This window comes from Priapulus caudatus, unplaced genomic scaffold (genome assembly GCF_000485595.1).
Source record: "Priapulus caudatus unplaced genomic scaffold, Priapulus_caudatus-5.0.1 Scaffold442, whole genome shotgun sequence".
NCBI lineage: Eukaryota > Metazoa > Priapulida > Priapulimorpha > Priapulimorphida > Priapulidae > Priapulus > Priapulus caudatus.
The window spans coordinates 15,257-38,684 of NW_014577503.1; the positions used below are offsets into that span (position 1 = coordinate 15,257).

General features: G+C 40.1%; 2 protein-coding genes across 16 annotated transcripts in view; both read right to left on the reverse strand.

The window, feature by feature from the left end:
- Positions 1–991: 991 nt before the first annotated feature.
- Positions 992–3,450, reverse strand: LOC106810458 (neural cell adhesion molecule L1-like). Its single transcript, XM_014813835.1, has 4 exons — positions 3,277–3,450; positions 1,826–1,987; positions 1,430–1,551; positions 992–1,197 (listed from the first exon to the last, which is right to left on the reverse strand). The coding sequence occupies exons 2-4, from the start codon at positions 1,881–1,883 to the stop codon at positions 1,027–1,029; spliced, it is 351 nt and encodes a 116-aa protein (XP_014669321.1). The 5' UTR covers positions 1,884–1,987; positions 3,277–3,450; the 3' UTR covers positions 992–1,026.
- A 966-nt stretch (positions 3,451–4,416) lies between these two features.
- The window catches only part of LOC106810456 (papilin-like), a 126,471-nt gene continuing 107,459 nt past the window's right edge, over positions 4,417–23,428 (reverse strand). For 13 of the 15 annotated variants that reach the window (XM_014813819.1, XM_014813821.1, XM_014813820.1 and 10 more), the window contains 18 exons: positions 21,893–22,063; positions 20,727–20,810; positions 20,360–20,530; positions 20,166–20,219; positions 19,683–19,733; positions 14,006–14,086; positions 12,873–13,043; positions 12,616–12,719; positions 12,113–12,203; positions 11,656–11,700; positions 11,253–11,377; positions 10,957–11,119; positions 10,468–10,584; positions 9,453–9,512; positions 8,002–8,163; positions 7,606–7,727; positions 7,226–7,373; positions 4,417–6,262 (listed from right to left, as the gene is read on the reverse strand). In XM_014813819.1, coding sequence (XP_014669305.1) covers positions 6,120–6,262; positions 7,226–7,373; positions 7,606–7,727; positions 8,002–8,163; positions 9,453–9,512; positions 10,468–10,584; positions 10,957–11,119; positions 11,253–11,377; positions 11,656–11,700; positions 12,113–12,203; positions 12,616–12,719; positions 12,873–13,043; positions 14,006–14,086; positions 19,683–19,733; positions 20,166–20,219; positions 20,360–20,530; positions 20,727–20,810; positions 21,893–22,063 — 2,063 coding nt within the window. In that variant the 3' untranslated portion in view covers positions 4,417–6,119. The remainder of the gene's footprint in view (positions 6,263–7,225; positions 7,374–7,605; positions 7,728–8,001; positions 8,164–9,452; positions 9,513–10,467; positions 10,585–10,956; positions 11,120–11,252; positions 11,378–11,655; positions 11,701–12,112; positions 12,204–12,615; positions 12,720–12,872; positions 13,044–14,005; positions 14,087–19,682; positions 19,734–20,165; positions 20,220–20,359; positions 20,531–20,726; positions 20,811–21,892; positions 22,064–23,428) is intronic. The other 2 variants (XM_014813832.1, XM_014813826.1) reach the window with 1 other exon arrangement.

Below are 23,428 nucleotides of genomic sequence, written 5' to 3' on the forward strand. Positions count from 1 at the left end.
AGATAAATAGAAATAGATAGCACCAGATATTAAATGAAAAGGTATTATTGGTATTTTCTTGGTTTTTCGTGATGGTTAATTCTATATGGTACATTATTACTGTCAGGTACTCGCTACAGTGACTACACGGTTCCCACGAGTGTGAATTTGTTTCAAAGACTTTCAATGACATTTCAAGGACATGTTTTTTTCAAGGACAATCTGTGACAAGTAGTTTTAGCATTTTATAGTCATCATATATACCTTAGACTCATATATATAGTTGTTTACAGCTATATTAATGAGAGAATGAGAGATTAATAATTGAATAATATATAATTCAATGAGTGCGACCGCCAAAACGACTTTTTTCGAAAATATTTTCATCAGGATAAAGTTTAGTAGAGCCTCGTTCTTAAATTTATGCAGTGTAAGTGAACTTATCTTAGCACATCTGATTATTTCAAGCCGCTACCCCAGGACAAGCACTCAACGGTAGCTCCATATAGTTGACTTAAAAAATAAAGCAGGTTTAGTTCGACTGTATATTAAACTTTAAACATATTAGGCCTACTATCGAAAACGAGTTCATAAACCGCGATGCTCTCATGTATATACGCACACGCACACACACACACACACACACACACATCATCATTTAACTGTCTATCGTGTCTATAGCTTTTTAAGCTCATTTAACACAATTTTTATTGAGGTTTGCACATTATTGATGGTACAAAATTTCTTTCTTTTTTTTATTACAGGCAAAGATTCTTTCTAAAAATTCATAGACATTTTCATGAAATTCAAGGACTTTTCAAGCACAAAATAAACATTTACTAAATTCAAGTACTTTTCAAGGACTCCCCTCAAATTCAAGGACTTTTTAAGGACTGTGCGAACCATGAACACGCACGCACGCACGCACGCCACGCACAAACGCACGCGCGCCACGCACGAACGCACGCGCGCACACGCACAAGTTAGTAGGTATGAACTACAACTATATTCATCAGAATGTCACCGGGTACATGAACAATAAAACGTTCAACATTTTGAAGCATACTCACTTCTGACGTTGACATACGTTGACGTTGAAGATGACGACTGCTGGTTGGAGACCTTGCACGAGTACCTGCCATCATCTGCCTTGCTGACATCATGCAGCACAAGTGTGCCATTACCATACACCTCGCGACGTCCAGTTGTGTACAGTGGCTGGAGGCAAGATTACAATGACGTGTAAATACTGTTGCTGCCTATATGTTCATTAAATTAACACGCGAAGATTTTCTGAATCATTAGCATACTAGCTAATTAAACTCATACAATAAGTACAGACCATTGCATTAGCACTTAGAATTAAGTACATTTTTTATCCGATGTATTTTATAATCTATTATATATATTATAATTATGTTCTAACAGCTAAAACCTAGAATATACCTACCAGACCATTGAATGTCCAATCAATGCGTGGCTGAGGATAACCACTGCCTACACACTGCAGTGATACTACATCTCCCGTGTCATATGCTGACGTATGTGTGAGGATCACGGCTTTAACAGGCTCTGGAAGACCATTAAGAACATCGTTTATAAACTCACAAGGCAAGAAACAATAATATTGAAATAGTAATAATAATATTAATAATAACAAAAACACCAACACAATATACGTTGATGCTAATGACAAAACAAGGTTCATGACAGACCATAAGTAGCCCTTCCTGTGATCCACGGACTAAGTAAAGATCTGCGACACAACTTTCCCAAAGAGCACAATCGAATGCCCCCCCCCCTATTTTTAATTGCCTGCTAGAGTGACGACGTCTGCGGCACTTACCGTTCAGGGTCAGGCTGATAATCTTGCGCTCAGTGGGGCCGAGTCCATTTCTTGCCATGCAGCCATACACACCGTCATCACCTTCCTGCACTGGGCTGATCACCAGTGAGTAGTTAGAGTATACCGTAAAGCGTGGGTTCGATGAAGGGAGTCTGATTGGTCCTGGAGAAAGATAATGACGATACATCAAAAAGGGGTATCGGTGACGGTGACCACCCTGCACAGTGGCAGAATGGCATAGTGTCCGGAGGGTGAGGGGCAACCTGCTTCACACCCAACTGTGTACCAGTTGTTTGAGAGTGTCTAATTGCAGCTTAATTTGCGAGCCCAGAAGTAACACGAAAGCACACATGAACAACTAGCAGTTTCAAATGAAATATTTACAAGGCAAACATGCATTATTGTAACCTTTATAGCGATGGTCAATAATTGATCTGCCCTACACAAGAAAACCACACATATAAACTGAAACAGAAAACAGTAGGCTACTAGACATCTCGTGATTGGACGAGACGAGACAGCACACAAATTAACAGCAAAATTTCATTCTACTTAGCAGAATTGTGACGACAACCACTATCCAGCATTCGAGGCATTCTCTGTTCTGCAATCTCATATTTTTATTTAGTCATATTGCATAGCAACGCCAAGAGTTTACAAGACATCGACAACCTCTGGTCTGACTCAGTAGCATTGGTAATCATTGACCTTCTTTTACACGAGCTATATACATGGGACACGAAGAGATATCACTTGAATGCCACAAATGCATTGAAACTAAATTCTGCCAAGCAGTTTGAAACGGCCATTTAAAAGAGAAACCACACAGACACAGATGTATGCGAACCAAGTTTGTGCACCACGTGGTAACTAGTAACCACCAGAGTAACCCTTACAGTGAAGATTATTTTACCACACCACTAATCATACGTGCTTGTGCAGCTAATACATAAATTTTGTGCGAACTAATTCTAAATAATTACCTACAATTAGTTGGCACGTTTTTCTGATTATAACTATTAGACCAGCATTAAGATATCATTTAAGTGTATTACTATATAAATATGGCACAATTACAAGTTACTGTAGAGTAATACACTATTCTTATAACTAATTTTAATTACACATGTGAAAGGTCAGCCTGATACTTGGCCACAACATGCCACCTCTGCTGACAGTGCCAATAAACAAATCCACCGTTATGATGCTAGATAATTATTATTGCCAACCAGATCGTGGTGTAGCAATGACCTTTTAAAATGCATCTTGCTCACAAGTGCTTCTATAGTGCATACATACATGCATAACTAAGGTGATAATTGCTACACATGCTATGTTCTCCACAGACCGTCCTGCTAGGCAATGGTCTATGAAAATAAAAAACAACATGAGTGCTAGCTATGTCACACAATGTGCAATAGACCTGTCTTAGATAGGGCATATACAAATACCATATCTCCTTGCCCAGGTGCTATCTGCCCTTTGCTGCTGCTCTGTAACACCTGTTGAACCTACAGGTCGAAATATTATTGAAATATAAGTATATTCATATGAATTAGTGGAATTAAATCCCAATAAGCCCCTGAACTCTGCGTGAGAAAACACAATTAATACAGCACAATGCAAAATAAATTAAAAGCACTAAAGATTAATATGTTCAGGATATTTGAATAATATAAAATGCCCATTCTAACTTAATATCATAAGCCACAGGATTCTCCCCAGGAATTTCAGAAGGCATATGTCATTGATGAAAGGATGGATGAGGGCCCGGAGGTGGTTGTACCAATTAGAGTCAATTAAGCACTTCATAAAGCATTGTTCAGCTTGAAGACGTATACATCAAGCTGACAAAACACAGCATGACTGTTTTGGGATTGTCAAAATTAAACACAGCTGGAGAAAAATGCATGTCGGTTAGGCAATTAAGACATGTAGGAGGATTTATGGGATGTCGCAAATTAGCAACAACTTTGAAGGCATGTCAGTCCAGACACGTTTTGAAGACCTGGAAGAACCTTGGGTGGGTTGTGACGTCGGTATACATGTACATACACGCACGCACGCACGCACGCACGCACGCACGCACGCACGCACACACACGCACAAATATTGACAGTACCTATTTATTGTGATGGCTGAATTATCCATATATTTCGTACACCCGAGTAATAACGCGTCACCAGCGAAATACGGCGGATTATTATAAAGAAACAATTAAATATCGATGATAAATATAGAATCGCGTATGTGAGAGGTTATAGTGCAGACGATTTCATTCATGTACAACACGAGCACAGTAATAGAAGGTTCGGCGCATACGGTGGCAATTTACAAGTGTACTTCTTTCTTCCAACGTATAAAATGGCAGCGAGCATTCATTCATAATTATTGTGCGATTAATCGAGCAGGTAAGGTTTTTATAAGGTCGCCATTAATAGGCGAGAGGTACGCTCCATCAAGAGCGTATTAAGAAGCCTTCTTAATACGCTCTTGACTCCATTCATGAACATGAAATGAAACTTAATGAGGTAGGCACTCATTAATTCCATTTGGTAAACAGACTGGGTTTCAAGCGCAGAAACGCATTCTTAACTGGCAATAATAAAATTTTATTAACTTTTACTCGTAAGCATGTTGAATAATAATCACACACTTCCTATTGGGGTCATAAGTAATCACCCACGATTTTACTGCCTTAATCAATACATAACTACTAACATTTGCGTACAGATACATACATGCTGGAAAAACCTGGAAATTTATCTGGCGCGTGCATAACCTAGATTAACTTTGATCATGGCACAGTAATATACACCTACACGACAGCGCGCATTTTGAGCTTATCCCAATTAGCATCGTTTATTACACGTATTATACCTTTAGCCGTAATATGATTAACAGCACTACCAGACATTTTCATTTAGTAGCTCCATTTCATGAGATTCTCATAACGGTAATAATAATATTACTTCTGCGCTTGTAAAGCAGCTTCCTAGCTAAGAGTTTTAAGACCAATGCTTTTGCATTTTGGCAAGATAGGACCCAAATAATTATCGTATGAAATAAAGTTCACACGTGTTAACACAGTACAGTAGAATTTGTCGGGACAATGCAGATCCTGGGAGTTTTGGCGGTGCGTTTTCATAAAGAAAGCTGACAGTGCATGGTTCGCGACGGCGGCCGTTATATGACGATTTTGTTGTCTCTTGTACACTAGAAATCCTGGCGCGTTACAAACAAATGTACGAGCAAACGTGAGTTAATCATAACAGTGCATATACGGTAATAAAAAGGAAACAAGGCGAAGAACCATCGAACATTTATTGATGTAATTATGATGAGATCTCAGATGGATATTTTCCGATAATTTTTAAAAACCGCAAAATCAATGTATTCACAAACGGTCCGAGATTCCCTATGGATGAGTTATTACCTGGAGATTCGACATACATGAATATACATTTACTTAACACGCTATTAAATTCAGTGCCACAGCGTGGTATACACATACACTCGGCTCATTGCTTCTCATTGGTGGTTTCTGAAGGTAAATCGTAAACAATGGCAATTAATTTTAGGTCGCTATAACAGATCTCGAAAACCATTTTAGCACCAGTGCTTTCCAGCTCCTGAGATCTTTCACATGTACTCAATGTACATTACTTAAAAATGCACTGTAAATGCAATTATTACGTCTAATCTACTATTGCAGATATACATTTCCTAGCACTGACGGCGTATTCAAGTGACATTCTATAACAGTCATTATAAATTTGATTTCCTACATTATTTATAATTAATAAAAAGAATAACTTCATTTAAAAGGCCATCAGAACTGCACACACCTAAAGATACATGTATAAATATAGTGACACCTTCACATGTATTAAAAATTCTCCGTATTCATGATTTATTTAACTACAAAATGGCGACAACTACTGGATTTAACACTAAGCAAACATTTATAACGGTTACAATTATTTACTAAAATGGTCATAGTTTTAGAAGCATAAAAAAATTAAAACTCATGTCAACATACATACAGGGCACATAAATATCTTGGTAATCCTTCGCAGAACCATATCCCACAATACAGCAGCTACTGACTTCTGGGATTGCCTTGCAGGCATGAGGTTAGTGACCACCGCTGACCAGTGATCGCTATAATAGCCATCGGTAACTACATACACAAAAATGATAACTAAAAAAATGATTGATAGTCACTACTATGACTGATGACCACTAGCAACCAACGTGGTCAACTGCTGTTGCTGTACATCTGCGTTGGGAACTACCACAGTTGTCCTGCCTCGTGACACGATTTGCAGCAGAACTTGGAGTAGTAACGGTTGCCACACAGACGTGCCTTCACAATAAGCTTGCAGTTGGCGAGAATGGGATTATCGCGGCAAGTGTCTGGCTTCTTCGTGACAGCTGTGAATGACAAATACCGAAGATTTATGACTTTCTGTAAAAGGTTTGTTCTGTATCTGCTCGCAGACCTGTACGAGATGCACCGACGTGTTGAAAAATTTACGTATACGTGCTAAAACCTTGCTAAGCTAGGTGGCTCAGGAAAATATCACTCACTCTGAATGACTGCATCATACTGGTGACCCTACGCAGCCATGTGCACACAGACACGCTAGCATGCCCCCCCCCCCCAACACACACTCGCACACACACACACACATGCGCCACCCGACACGCACACAGCACACACACACACACACACACACACAAACCATGGTTCATACAAGACTGAAAATTTTTTCAAGGACTTTTCAAGGACATTTATTGGAAATTCAAGGACATTTTATCGGAATTCATACACAGAACAAACCATACCTGGATTAATTTAATAATAACCCCATTCTTAATCACTGTCACCTCTAACTTTCCTGGATCACATTAATAAACCCTTCTACAACATACCTTGATTTACTGACTGATTTTACTGACATTACGTAATTTGTGATCATCATTTAACTGTCTATCGTGTCTATAGCTTTTTAAGCTCATTTAACACAATTTTTATTGAGGTTTGCACATTATTGATGGTACAAAATTTCTTTCTTTTTTTTATTACAGGCAAAGATTCTTTCTAAAAATTCATAGACATTTTCATGAAATTCAAGGACTTTTCAAGCACAAAATAAACATTTACTAAATTCAAGTACTTTTCAAGGACTCCCCTCAAATTCAAGGACTTTTTAAGGACTGTGCGAACCATGAACACGCACGCACGCACGCACGCCACGCACAAACGCACGCGCGCCACGCACGAACGCACGCGCGCACACGCACAAGTTAGTAGGTATGAACTACAACTATATTCATCAGAATGTCACCGGGTACATGAACAATAAAACGTTCAACATTTTGAAGCATACTCACTTCTGACGTTGACATACGTTGACGTTGAAGATGACGACTGCTGGTTGGAGACCTTGCACGAGTACCTGCCATCATCTGCCTTGCTGACATCATGCAGCACAAGTGTGCCATTACCATACACCTCGCGACGTCCAGTTGTGTACAGTGGCTGGAGGCAAGATTACAATGACGTGTAAATACTGTTGCTGCCTATATGTTCATTAAATTAACACGCGAAGATTTTCTGAATCATTAGCATACTAGCTAATTAAACTCATACAATAAGTACAGACCATTGCATTAGCACTTAGAATTAAGTACATTTTTTATCCGATGTATTTTATAATCTATTATATATATTATAATTATGTTCTAACAGCTAAAACCTAGAATATACCTACCAGACCATTGAATGTCCAATCAATGCGTGGCTGAGGATAACCACTGCCTACACACTGCAGTGATACTACATCTCCCGTGTCATATGCTGACGTATGTGTGAGGATCACGGCTTTAACAGGCTCTGGAAGACCATTAAGAACATCGTTTATAAACTCACAAGGCAAGAAACAATAATATTGAAATAGTAATAATAATATTAATAATAACAAAAACACCAACACAATATACGTTGATGCTAATGACAAAACAAGGTTCATGACAGACCATAAGTAGCCCTTCCTGTGATCCACGGACTAAGTAAAGATCTGCGACACAACTTTCCCAAAGAGCACAATCGAATGCCCCCCCCCCTATTTTTAATTGCCTGCTAGAGTGACGACGTCTGCGGCACTTACCGTTCAGGGTCAGGCTGATAATCTTGCGCTCAGTGGGGCCGAGTCCATTTCTTGCCATGCAGCCATACACACCGTCATCACCTTCCTGCACTGGGCTGATCACCAGTGAGTAGTTAGAGTATACCGTAAAGCGTGGGTTCGATGAAGGGAGTCTGATTGGTCCTGGAGAAAGATAATGACGATACATCAAAAAGGGGTATCGGTGACGGTGACCACCCTGCACAGTGGCAGAATGGCATAGTGTCCGGAGGGTGAGGGGCAACCTGCTTCACACCCAACTGTGTACCAGTTGTTTGAGAGTGTCTAATTGCAGCTTAATTTGCGAGCCCAGAAGTAACACGAAAGCACACATGAACAACTAGCAGTTTCAAATGAAATATTTACAAGGCAAACATGCATTATTGTAACCTTTATAGCGATGGTCAATAATTGATCTGCCCTACACAAGAAAACCACACATATAAACTGAAACAGAAAACAGTAGGCTACTAGACATCTCGTGATTGGACGAGACGAGACAGCACACAAATTAACAGCAAAATTTCATTCTACTTAGCAGAATTGTGACGACAACCACTATCCAGCATTCGAGGCATTCTCTGTTCTGCAATCTCATATTTTTATTTAGTCATATTGCATAGCAACGCCAAGAGTTTACAAGACATCGACAACCTCTGGTCTGACTCAGTAGCATTGGTAATCATTGACCTTCTTTTACACGAGCTATATACATGGGACACGAAGAGATATCACTTGAATGCCACAAATGCATTGAAACTAAATTCTGCCAAGCAGTTTGAAACGGCCATTTAAAAGAGAAACCACACAGACACAGATGTATGCGAACCAAGTTTGTGCACCACGTGGTAACTAGTAACCACCAGAGTAACCCTTACAGTGAAGATTATTTTACCACACCACTAATCATACGTGCTTGTGCAGCTAATACATAAATTTTGTGCGAACTAATTCTAAATAATTACCTACAATTAGTTGGCACGTTTTTCTGATTATAACTATTAGACCAGCATTAAGATATCATTTAAGTGTATTACTATATAAATATGGCACAATTACAAGTTACTGTAGAGTAATACACTATTCTTATAACTAATTTTAATTACACATGTGAAAGGTCAGCCTGATACTTGGCCACAACATGCCACCTCTGCTGACAGTGCCAATAAACAAATCCACCGTTATGATGCTAGATAATTATTATTGCCAACCAGATCGTGGTGTAGCAATGACCTTTTAAAATGCATCTTGCTCACAAGTGCTTCTATAGTGCATACATACATGCATAACTAAGGTGATAATTGCTACACATGCTATGTTCTCCACAGACCGTCCTGCTAGGCAATGGTCTATGAAAATAAAAAACAACATGAGTGCTAGCTATGTCACACAATGTGCAATAGACCTGTCTTAGATAGGGCATATACAAATACCATATCTCCTTGCCCAGGTGCTATCTGCCCTTTGCTGCTGCTCTGTAACACCTGTTGAACCTACAGGTCGAAATATTATTGAAATATAAGTATATTCATATGAATTAGTGGAATTAAATCCCAATAAGCCCCTGAACTCTGCGTGAGAAAACACAATTAATACAGCACAATGCAAAATAAATTAAAAGCACTAAAGATTAATATGTTCAGGATATTTGAATAATATAAAATGCCCATTCTAACTTAATATCATAAGCCACAGGATTCTCCCCAGGAATTTCAGAAGGCATATGTCATTGATGAAAGGATGGATGAGGGCCCGGAGGTGGTTGTACCAATTAGAGTCAATTAAGCACTTCATAAAGCATTGTTCAGCTTGAAGACGTATACATCAAGCTGACAAAACACAGCATGACTGTTTTGGGATTGTCAAAATTAAACACAGCTGGAGAAAAATGCATGTCGGTTAGGCAATTAAGACATGTAGGAGGATTTATGGGATGTCGCAAATTAGCAACAACTTTGAAGGCATGTCAGTCCAGACACGTTTTGAAGACCTGGAAGAACCTTGGGTGGGTTGTGACGTCGGTATACATGTACATACACGCACGCACGCACGCACGCACGCACGCACGCACGCACGCACGCACGCACGCACGCACATGTACATACATATGTACAGGAGCTTATAAATGGATCCATTTATAAGCTCCTGATATGTATACACGACTGAATATGCTATCATTTGGACCAGACACAGGTCAGTGACAAATAAATTATCCCCTATTAAATACTAATGGATTTAACTACCAACTGCATTATTTAAGGCGCTTTATGCATATTAAAAAGCGCCTGCCACGTGTTATCATCACCATAAACATCAAACTAGCAGTTACACTACAACAAAACTTCAATATTAAACGTTTTGGTTAACAACGTTTTAGCAACTGAATTATGGTCATAATGTAAAATAGGTTATAAGTCTTTGGCTGGTACCCATTATCTACATTATTACCTTTCTGCCAGATGACCTCTGGAACTGGAACACCATATGCTGGACAGTGCAGCTCCAGGCTTTCTCCAATCACTCCCTTTACTTTCTCATAGATGACGCCCTCAATCCTGGCTGGCACTGTGGTAGAAGATCATAACATCAACAAATTTTTTTATTAATTTAAAGACAGTACATTTGTAACAGATATGTCAACATGAGCTTGCAAGCTCCTCACCATCAGTAAATACCCCTCACATAATAGCAACAGGTAAGTTGAAGATGGTTAAACCCTTCCCTTCAGGAACCTCGGCAATCATGCTGCTAGCCTTATAACACTCTAGAACTTTGACCCCTGATTCTACCTCACAATGAAGTTTTGGATTGCCCCCTACGTCCTAAATTCAACTCTGAATGGGCATATATCAACGAACATGATACAGCTGTGGTAATGAAGGAGAGTGGTGAATTCGCGTGAGGTTTGCTGAATGTCACATCTTCAATCAAACGTACCTTCAACAATGAGTGGTATGGTTAGATCTGCCTGTGGACCGATGCCGTTAAATGCTCTGCACGTGTAGCTGCCCGCGTCCTCCTGCGCGACTGCCTCTATCTTCAGCGCTCCGTTCTTGTCCTGTTTGATTCGGGAATTCTTGCCAAGGATGGCATCCGATCCCTTCATCAGAAATAACACAACACTACATCAGCATACATCGCTAGTGTTCATTCAATAACTGTGTTGAATAATCCTTGTGTAATAAAACGAATGGCTGAATAAGAATGCATAGATGTAGAAACGCAATGCGTACCTTGAACCAGGTGATGGATGGTGTTGGGGAGCCGATTGCAACACAGGGGAGCATGGCATCCGAGCCCTGCTGTACTTGTATTGCCGAGCTACCCGAGATAATCACTGGTGCTTCAGGCTCAGTTACTGCATGCAGAAACAACGTGTCACAATTGAAACACACAGCTCGTCACCTAAACACTCTTGAGGCCACGTACTGTTGGGGCAGACAGGTATGATGTCTAGCAGGTAAGTACGCAAGTAAGACACCTAGATACTGGGAGCATCTAATTTGAGTGCTATTATACATGGTGGAGTTACTGCCAGGGAATGACTTTTAAAGGCCTGTGGAGTTTCTGACCAAAAATCGAAATGTCATATAATATTACTCTTCATCAGCATTGCACTTTGCAAAGTATTCATACCGTAAGGGAATGTTGGTACCGCAGGAATTTCTGTAGGCCCCATTTCTGCAATGCAAAAAATGAATGCAACGTTATCATAAGGACTTGCTTCAAGAAGCTTCACAAACACTGTAAGGCCTTAAAATTAGTTTATATGAAGAACGAAATGAAAAAATTTTCTCTCCCAAAGGGAAGAAATAGGTGGGATATCATCATTGTTTTTCTTTGATGCATAGTCACAACACTTGTATACAGTAGTAGTTTCTACATGTGCACATAATTATTATATATACACGCGTTGCGTTGCGTTGTCAGGTCTGTACGAAGCTTGGTCCAGCAAAGCTACTCACTGTTATGTGGATGAAGTTGCTAACCTCACTCCAGCGAAATACACCTATTTCTATAGCCTATAGGACAATGCCATTTGATAGCGTTTCATAAAATTCTATAGCACTCCAAAAACAAAGAACACACTCACTAGTTCTACACTCGGCTGTGGGATGGCATGGTGCTGTGATGCAATTCACCTCAACCACGACACACTCTTCATCTTCAGAGCAATAGTGGTCCTACACATAGCATCATCAATAAAATAGATATGATAAACACAAGGAATTCACTTATAGGACTACAATACATAGTTGCAACCTTTTCTTGTTTAGGCGTGTGCAATTATATACTTCACAACAACAATTTACAACTAAATAATAGAGATTAATAATGCAGAAACAAACACATGCCAACCAGGAAACATACGACGATCATTCATGTTCTTTAGTTGCTTGCAATTAACTAATTCACAAGTACACCTTATATTACATAGACAAAGTGATTGTTTAATGTAAATGTTCTGAACTCCATGCACTTGCTTTTGCCTTATTGAGACATACACTTCCATGAAGACCTGTTAACTGGACGACATTGAGAAAAACTCAAATTAAACAGTGGAGTTGACTACCAGACGAGAGTACGTCGTTTTACCTGGCAAGGGTCTGGAGAGCACTGACACGTTGGACAGCCCTTGTCATCATACAGCTGGCCGAACTCACACTTCTTTTCACAGTCATCCAACAGTGGGCATGGAGCTAGAGCGCGAAGATACAGATGATAGCAGTTACAGCATATCTGGATACATGACTTGCTGGTTTACTTTAATATACATTACATTAGCGTGGGTCATAGAATCTAGGGAACGGAATTTAGCCTACGGATCGTAGAACGAAAAATATCCATCTTACCTGCTTTAGAGCAGAAGTCGTTGCATTCATCAAATGTTGCGAAGCGGTTATCGTTTCCGTCACATCCACCGTAGTAGAAGGGAGCACATCGGTTATCGTTCTCAGCATCAAAGAACCACTGTACCGTGTAGCTGTCACACGGCCCAGAATCTTTAGCCAGTCGACAGGTTTCTGTGATAGAGAGACTCAAGCATTGAGATAGCATTAGATGCGAAAACATCACATGTTGGTGTCGAAGAATTTACCTATCTTTGCCCATCGATAGAATTCTACACAGACATGGTGGAGTTTGTATCAGTGAAGATGCGATTTCTGTATATTAGCATGCCACTGCACTAGCAGTATTTCGATTAGCCTGGGCCCCTTACTAGAAACAAGATAAATAGTTATGACCATCATGAGTCAGTACTGTCATAACTTCTGCAGGACAGTTTACGTGAAAAGTTATGAAATTTTAGAGTTAGGACGTCATAAATACTTATACTTATGAAAATGGTCCCGTGGCTTCTTTTACGGCAACCAATGAAAAGCCTCCAAGAATGCATGGTCTGCTTTTCTTAACTTATTTATCTCCATATATTCACTCTACAAGTATAACTGGCTACAAGCAGAGTTTACTTGTGCTCCTTATAACCATGGTCATCAACAGCACTGGATTCAGTTTTATACAATAAACATATACATAAAGTCTTCAAGCTAAGCACTGTGAACAATATCTGCTATTGTCCGATCACTGTGAAGCAACACAATAGACACAAATTCTTCTGCATTAGCACACAATTGCTATGTTTAGCATTCAAATCAATTTGACTCAACAGAACAGTCATAGAAAATTCTGACTGGTTTAGCAAACCAGGTTGTAGTTACACCGGAAAGCATGACCTCATTTGCAGTAAGTGGAAAATTCTTTGCAACTGCTATAAATTTACAGCACTGATACCGTAATTACCGAAAGGATGACAGTGCTAAGGTAGGCCATTTTCTCCGTGTATAATGCCACTGTAAGAACACAGCAGTTTTTTTAAATATTTAATGCCAAGAAAATTAACTGCTGATAGACATGAGAGAACAGATGCAGGCAGGCTAAATGCTGCCAATGCTACACTCATGTCCTACACCGACTGGACTCTCACCATATGGTGTAAGCTTCGCTGCTGAAGTGACCATTTCTTCCATAAACGTCGTCATCTCCACCTGCTCAGGCTCTGTTGTACCTGCAAGCATACACCGTGGGTGCTGATGTAAGGCAAATACAATTTATAATTATGCACTTATGTGAGTGTGCGTGTGCGTGTGCGTGTGCGTGTGCGTGTGCGTGTGCGTGTGTGTGCACGTGGTGTGTGAATATGAAGTGCATGACACGCAAATGAGTCCAGCTTCTATGGTAAGACATAAAGCCAAAACGTCAGTCGCTTACGCCAAATTGCACGTACACACTACGCCTGTCAATAACGGAAAACAAAGTGCATAGATTCTTTGTTTGCGAAAGCAATACTTATGACACACTTATAAAATACATTTTTAAGCATTATACCACGAGCGTATTAAGGAGAGCGTACAACGATGAAGTGCTGAAACCATGTTGCAGTATTAGTCGAATTAAGAAACTTTGCCCGTTTTATTTTGACGATTCTTTGCTGTATTATTGATCAGCTGTCCTACCTTGCTAATATAAAACAAACCGCTTGTCCCTACGATGCCCCTATACTGAGATAATGAGCGGTGAAAATCTGGTGTTTTGGCCGAAAACCGACTCGATTCAGTGTTTACTGCGACTGTCTCTCGCTTTGTGGCCAGTGTGTTGCTTCCGGTTGCCGCTGTGTAGCGCCATGGTAACGCTGACTCATTACGTCAGTACTATAGAGTTTACTACATCCAGCGTGAGGTGGGCACAGGTGGGGGTCATCACTATGGCAATCAATAACAGACGTCATTCATTCCATTTGTCAATCATTGCCGGAAACACGCGAGGTTTCCCGAAGTTATCTCAAAGCAAGAGACAATCGCAGTCAGCAGGTATCTCGAGTCAATTTTCGGCGAAAATACCAGATTTTCACCGCTCATTATCTCAGCATCGTTTGTTGTTCATAGCAATCATAATCTTTCGAGTGCAGGTAATCTGTAAGATTACTACAAGTTACCAGATTTTCTTCGCAGATAGTTTAGTGTTGTACGAACAAGGAGACGCACGAAAAGATGCAAAGCCAGTCACCTGACACGTGTAATAAGCTGTGTGAAGCTGAAAGACAACAGACTGAACTGACTACACTGCGAAAGCACAAGAGCAAGCGTTCCCAGGTTGTATATATAGCAACCACACTCCTGTCTTCAGAACTAGTAAGAACTAAATGTCTATCCATGATATAGTAGTAGAACTGCAGAAGGGCAGCGCTATCAAGATATAACTCGTACAAAGAGCAAACTCCTAACCGTCTGTGGAAACTAATATAGAAGCTAAAAGACAACTACTACCTCTTCCACCCATGCAAACATCCGACAACGTGGAGTCAGAGCTGTAGTACAGAGTTGGAATACTATACGAAATAAGCACTCGGCGTCAGCATGCACCCCATCTTCTCACTAAATCCATTTGAGTTGCAAAACCGCTGCAGTTAAGTTGCAACTAAAGCATATATACAGATATTTAGCAGACTACTCTTATAGCGAGCACGAAAGCTAAACTCCACTACACAGCATTTAAATCTCCAGAACACTTTGCACAGCCATAGTATGCAAGAGCATAGCCACAGAGCAATTACACATTATGGGACGTCAACACATATGTACACATTGCATTGCTGTATGCTATTATAGCATATATACACATTATGCACGGTACACATATATAATAAACAGCCAGCCTGTAGTAAAACTATCTGTAAGCAAGAGATAGCCAAGGATAGAGGATGCAATCATAATATATAAGCCTATCGACTAGAAAGCACTAGAACTAGCTTTACGCAAAATTATAACAGGATGTGACAGTGTGACAATTACAGTAAATCACATAGTCATTGAGAGATTCAGCAAAAAACCCGATCAATGAGCGAGAGCAACCAATGTCCTTAACACACGACAAATGCAATCAACATCGCAACAAATTGCACACCTCGATCTCAATGCGAGCTGAGAATTTTCGAGTAAGATTCTCACGAGTTAAACACGGAAAGGACTTTCAATGTCAATGTTCACTTTGCACGATGGTCATGAAATAAGCAGCTTACCCAACCTTGTCTTATGGCGCCTCCGCTGACGGGCAACACCACCATTGCTCGCATGGATATTCACACTTCTCTTCACCCTGGCCCCATCCGCTACGACCAGCAAATCCTATTATAGGAACTATGAGGGAACCTCATGAAATTGCACTTGGTGACAATTGTAAGACGTGTAAATCCAAAAGCGCGTTGGATGATAGCTGCTAAAACCAATGCGTACTATCAGGTGTGGATATAAAAATGTCTACGTTATTAAACATCATTAGAATTCAAATGTTTGGTTTGCTATATAACAGATGTAAAATAAGCATTACGTGATTCTCTCTGTAGGATACTACTAGAATTAAATCTATAGCTAGAAAAGATGGTATATGCTACAGTTAGGATACTATTAGAATTAAAGAGTAGTGGGAAACATGCCTCGGACATTAGTGTTTCCACCGAAACAGCGAACTGATTTATGATGCAGTTGGCTGGAGTCATGCCATAGATTGATGGTAAGAATTAATTTAGCTGCAAAAAAGCAATTAGCTATAACCATAGCGTTTAGTCAAGGCTGGTTACTTGCAGATATTCATGACCTCAACATGCAGACATGGGCAGCAGATCTACCATCTGCATTTCTAATAAAAGTTAAATGTGTAGGGGCCTATATTGATATCTGACTTTAAAAGAATTTCATTTTATTGATTAATTATTGAATATTGTTGCATGAAGATAAAAACTTGCAAGTAATTTATATAGCTACATTTAACATAAGTACCACCATGAGTTTTTTTAAGCACATTTCCATAAACGATTGAATGCTTATAACCTGAAACAGTACCAAGAAGAGACCCCGTATGTATAGTCACGATATGTTACGTGTGTAATATATTTAATTACGCTGACTAAATAACATTATAATCAATATTAAAAAATTAAAAAACAAAAATCAATAACTGAATGCTACATTTATAAAATAAATTTAGGAAGGACCCTGTTCCAGGTAATAAAAAATGCTATAGTGCTATATTAGACAATCAAATTACACAGGCTATTCGTTGTGGTCAATTTATGTTCAGTAATGCATTTCTGAGCATCTGCGTATATATAAAACCCAACTATAATTCCATGGTGCCAAGTAAGTTGTGTTGAATGGACAAATTATTAGAATAGAAGAACGAGCATAAAGACGATCCCATGAATCGGTTTACGTGGCAGATAGAGCTGCGAGATATAGCCAATACATTCCTACCTAAGAAAGCCAAGTGTTTATGATGTGCAACTACTTTGCTGATGTGAAAGTCCTAAAGAATCATGAAGTTAACAGAGAAATTGCATTCGGTGCATCTAAAAAGAACTTGCTTCGCAGTAGCTTGCAATATGCTTGCATAGACAGGAAATCATCAAACCTCACAAAGGATAACCAATGTATGATGGCAAACCAACTAGCTGTACACTGAGCAATGAAGCAGAACCAGTAATCTCATGCCTGTGCGATCCAAGTGCAGTTAATATGCTGCACAGCACAACGACTATGGGTGATCAGCCACGTTTATTACACACAGAGAGAAAGACACCTTGCAGAGATCGAATGTTGCCTGTCTGACACGCGTCAGCGCACTCTTTATATGTCGCAAAGTTGTTCGGGTTTCCTTCACATCCACCGTAGTAGAAGGGTGCACAGCGGTTGCCTCGAGATGTAGAAAAATACCAGCGCGTTGTGAAGTTTTTGCACGGTCCGACAACTACAGGGTGATCACAGATGGCTTGAAAACAATCATACAGATATTCTCAACAACAGCGTTTATGGTGCAGTAAGCGCGTTACGGAAGCTCAATCAGAGTGCCGTATGCACGTGCCAGCAACGTGGAAGATCTATGAGTCAGATCCTAATAACGCTTTATTAAAATCCACATCTCTAATAACCCTGTCTTGACATTGCAACAGATCTTGAAATAGAAACATTTACTATAAAATATTCGTCAATTCATTAAATTTAACTTGCGTTTTGATAAACATATTAGAATGTTTTTAAACATCCTTTCACTCAATTTTAGTTACTTGGTCGTGCCCAAAAGATTAAAGTGTCTTAGCTAAATTAATGTGGAAATATATTATAGGCATATCTAAACGATGGCACGGGGAAAAAACCTGTTAGGTTTCAGTGTGCATTTGATCAAAATGAGTTAATTTTACCCCTAATATTTTTTAACGTTTGCAAACTTAACCTAATGATTGCCCCAACACACTACAGCTTGATCGAGTGCAATCATTTCTACTTCAACACTATAGCTCGTAGGGTCTATGTCCCCCTGACCTCTGTTTGACCTGGCTTGTTTAGCTATTTCTGACTAACCCTAACCCTAACCCATAAAAATAATATATATATTAGTCAGAAATAGCTAAACGAGCCAGGCCAAACAGAGGTCAGGGGACATAGACCTTATCTACAACACTATAGTTGGCAGACTAGATCCTCATATCTTTACTAGAATAATAAGGTTCTCCATATACGTCCAAGATTGCAACAAATGAACCATATTCAATGGAACATGAATCCTCTCGCCTTTGTTGACTATAGAAAAAAGTTCCATTGCCATAGTGATGGTCATTCACAAGACACGCAATCCTTGGCTAAATACGCGCTAGTCTGGACTAATACCCTGTACAAACTGCAAAATTTGATAATACACCAAACTAGTCTGGGCCAGCTAGGCCTGGGTCTGATGCGTGCGAAAATCACAGCGTACAGACACAAAATACTCAACCGAGCCAAGTTAGCACTGGTAGACTGCACATGCTTAGCTTAGCATGTTACGCTACGCAGCAGACAGCAATGACAGTCAAACAACAGCAGTGCCGATAGCATTAATAGGATTTATAGTGTATTAGTGTATTACTGTAATAGCATAAGAAGAATATTAACAGGTGATTGAATATGCACATTTCTATGTCTGCCTTCCCATTCATTCTAGAATAGATTCTTCTGACTAAATTGTAATCAGACTCTTTAATTTATCTCATCGTCGTCCGAGTTACTACCTCTATTTGCCATTACGTAAACCAAGTTGTTAAATAACACTATATATGAGTATACACTAGTGAATTAAATCTCAAAAACATTGGATTATAATCGAATACCCTGATTCGATTGTTTGCTTCCGCTGTGTATTCGGTCATCTGGTAATATTCTTCTTCTTCTGCTCTTATAACTGCTCAGTAAAAATCCTAATAATGCCATCGGCGGTGCTGTTTTTTCCCATCATTGCTGTCTGCTGAGTGATGTCACATGCTAAACTGAACATGTGCAGTCTACCCATGCTAACTTAGCCCGGTTGAGTAGTTTGTGTCTGGACGCTGCGATTTAGTCACGCTGCGATCAGGCCTGGGCCTGACATGGACTAGTGGATCAAACTTTGCAGACTGGGGGTGTCAGTTACTTGAAGACATGGCAGCCTCCTCAGAGAACCATTTCTGTCAGGTCACTGCAACTTTAACACCATGTAAGGTATAGGTGCACTTATCAGGAGCAGATCCATCCAGACAGAAAATATGTGCCTGCATCTACTATGACGGTGTAACTGGGCATAAAATTATTTCCTCTTACCTTCTACACCAGTATCAGGCATACTTGTTGTGTCTGGCATCATTGAGGTGCCTGTAAGGATACGAGAAAGCAAACTATAGCTAAAATAGCTTGTTGGCAGGATTCAGGAATTGCAGATCAGAAACCAGTCTGTAAAGTGTACTTGCTCGTCGTTACAAGGTACGGCACAAATTACATCACGACACCATTAATGAATTACGCTATACGTGTCACATAAATAAAACAGTTAAGAATCAACCATAAACACAATTACAATTATTGTGGAAAACAGTTATATAATCACTGCCAACCCATAATAAACAGATCCAAATACTGGTTAAAACGTGATTTAGGTGACAAAACGCGAAAACCTAATTGTGACGCAGCCATGGTTGAATTAGAGTATGATATATACTAGCTCCACTGCGTGGTGGCTAAACAGATATGTGCTTGGCCAATTTTCCATTCTATAGTTTCTGATAATAAGAAATTAATAAACAATACCATCTACTGGTGCAAATGTGGTCTCCTCGGGAGTCTTAGTAGCTTCAACTGGTTCTGTAACACAAATGCAGCTGACTTATACAACGGGTCAACACTGGTGGCATTATTTAAAAGTTTTTCCATGCAGTGCTTACAATTCAAAACTGCGACTTCCGACTGCGATTCAAATGTGTGCACAGAAACCCTATACATACTGGCTCCAGAGCAGAAGTCAGAGCAGTCCTGATGGGTTTCAAAGTTGTTTTCATTTCCTTCACAGCCACCATAGTAGAACGGTGCACACCGATCGCCATCTTCAGCAGAGAAGTACCAGCTCAATACATAGCTGTCACATGGTCCTGCCTCCTTTGGCTGCTGGCAGATTTCTATGCAATGAAATGTTAGAGATCAGTGGCATGATCATTACAATCCATCTTGCTACAGAGACATAATGATGCTTAGACATGCGTTACTCTCATAAATACTTACATTTTTGTATTTTTTTCCCGCTTTCAATTTATCGAAATATAATTAATATTAAATACAATGCAAATCGAAAGTATCATGGAGTAGATTTGTTACCGTATGTTGACAGTTTCTCATCTGCTGTTGGTGCCACCTCTGTTAATTCATCACTTGGACTAGTTGTGGTTGCAGGCACCTCAGCTATAGCAAAAGATACAATATATGCAATGCTGTGAATGAGTTCAAAGATACAATAAAGTTTTTCCTGCTAGTTTTCTCCGTTCCTGCCAAACTGTCTGTGTCCGTGGGGCAAACTGGAAATTAAACAACTGTTCATAGCCCTGGTTTATAAACAATTTTGGACAACTTGAATCATTAGCAAATTATTTAGTTGTTACCTGAGAAATTATTACAGAAAAAGACCCAGTTGAAATTGCCTCGTAGGTGATATGGTGAAGTAAGTACATAATGCTATATTCCCACTAAAACTGAGAAGTTAGCAACCATGATGATTAAAACATCCAAATGGATTCAGTACAAACTAACTGCTTTACCAATAATTATATTTCAATGTATTAATAATTAGAACCTCACTACTATACAGTTTGTTAACAAATAGGATGCAGAAGCAACAGTATTTACATACTGCAGCATTTAGAAGCAGAATTAAAGCAATATTATTTATTAATAATATCAGTAGTTATATCTGTTAAATCACAACAGATTTTCTTGATTCAGGTACCACAGTTGTAAATGTAAATGCAACAGCATTAATGGGGACGTAAATGAACCACTGAGAACGTATAACACTAACTGTGACATGATTACGCTCAGTGTCAACAAAGAGGTCGGCTTGGCATGACACTCTAGGACTAACTTGTGAATGAGACCTCAAATTCCTAACTACACAGCTCGTTAGCTGATAGATTGTGACAATGCAGGAGCATGCAGGTGCAGATGAATACCTTACTACATGTAAATTTGTCACTTGAAAAATCTAAAAGTAATAAGAAATGAAATAATGGCAATATACAATCTTAACATGCTAACCGTAGAGCAAAACCTATTGGTTCTACGTACTTACTATATTTAGTAAAACGATTGATTTTAAAAGGGATAAAATAGGTTAGCATGTGCATAAAAATAGAAAACAACATGAAAGCGGCAAGTCTTGTTTGTTGATGAGATGTGTTAGAAAAGCGCATATAAACTAATCATATAGAATCAGGAGTTAATAAAGACAAAGTTGTCTTTATTAACTCCTGATAGAATGTTGCACATACTGGTTACTGAGCAGAAGTCTGAACAGTCCTGGTATGTTTCGAAGTTGTTCTCATTTCCTTCACAGCCACCATAGTAGAATGGTGCACAGCGGCCACCATCTTCATCAGAGAAGTACCAGCGCAATACGTGATCATCACAAGGTCCCGACTCTTTAGGTTGCTGGCATACCTCTATATATACATAATATATATATATATTATATTATATTATTATTATATAATGTTAATACATATATTATATATATATATATATATATATAAATAATTTATAGCTTGAAAGCATTATTTGTAAAATCTTTGATAGAGTTCACAACAACCATAGAGAAAGTTAGCCTCCAAGCAGAGGAAGAGAAGCAAGCATGAAGCAATGCAGAAAAACATGTATAGCAGGAAATATCTGCACAGTCATCTGCTACTCATAGACAACGCAGCAGAAAACCCATCATAAAGACCACCAATGACCACTAGATGTAGCAACTTGGGTTACTAGCTGTTGTCTAGGTTCTGCAGAAGCAGAAAAGCACCCAAACCTTCCAGTGTGCAGCATGTCATATAGTAAGTTACCACACAAGCACAACTATACAACTAAAGCAGATAATATTCGTTATTGGAACGTGCACACTCTGGTGATGTAGCATTTTAAATATACTTCGACAATGACACAAGAATAGAACAATATATAAGAGTATTAGACAGTATAACATTAGGTAACTTTATGTATATGTTAACTTGTAAAAATATTGCAATTACTTGCAACTGCATGTATGTCTTGCAACCACTGTCACCACTGCTATTACCACCATCATCGTCACGACGACGACGACGACGACGACGACGACGACGACGACCCATGTGCACCCGCACCACACCACCAGCCACGCACCACCATACACCAGCCACCACCACGCACGCACCACCGACCGCACACACCACGGTGCTCCAGCCACCAGGCCACCACCGAAGCCACCACCTACGCACCACACCACTCACCACCACCACGACCCCACCACCACCACCCCCACCGAGCCGACTCCACCACCACGCAGCCACCAACCACGCTACCACCAGCCACCACCACCCAACCACCACGCACCACCACCACGCACCAGCCACCGACCACGCACCGAACCACCTAGCGCTACCAGCAACACCGACCCACCACACCGACGCACGCACCACCACCACGACACCCACCAGCCACCACCACCCCCGCGTGTGCACCATCCTGTCACCACGACCGACCACCCGCACGGCGACCACCACCCCACACCACACGCGACCACCACCGACGCAACACCAGGCACCACCTACCAACCACCACCACCACACCGACCACGCACCACACCACGCACAACCACACCGACCACACCACACCACACTACGACCACCACCGAGCCACCACCACACGCACCTGCACCACCACACACATACGCGACCTCTACTGCACTGCCAAGTTGGTGGCGTTGCAAGCGTTCCTACCACTACTGCCGACCGTTGCCGGCTTCTGCCAGCATCAGGCATGGGCCCGCGTCACCA

Bases quoted from the DNA above. Each gene is read 5' to 3' on its own strand.
- LOC106810458 (XM_014813835.1), bottom strand. From the start codon at position 1,883: ATGGCAAGAAATGGACTCGGCCCCACTGAGCGCAAGATTATCAGCCTG. The intron at 1,552-1,825 runs GTAAGTGCCGCA...ATGGTCTTCCAG, and splicing joins TATCAGCCTGACCCTGAACG to AGCCTGTTAAAGCCGTGATC. The intron at 1,198-1,429 runs GTAGGTATATTC...TCTTGCCTCCAG, and splicing joins ATTGGACATTCAATGGTCTG to CCACTGTACACAACTGGACG.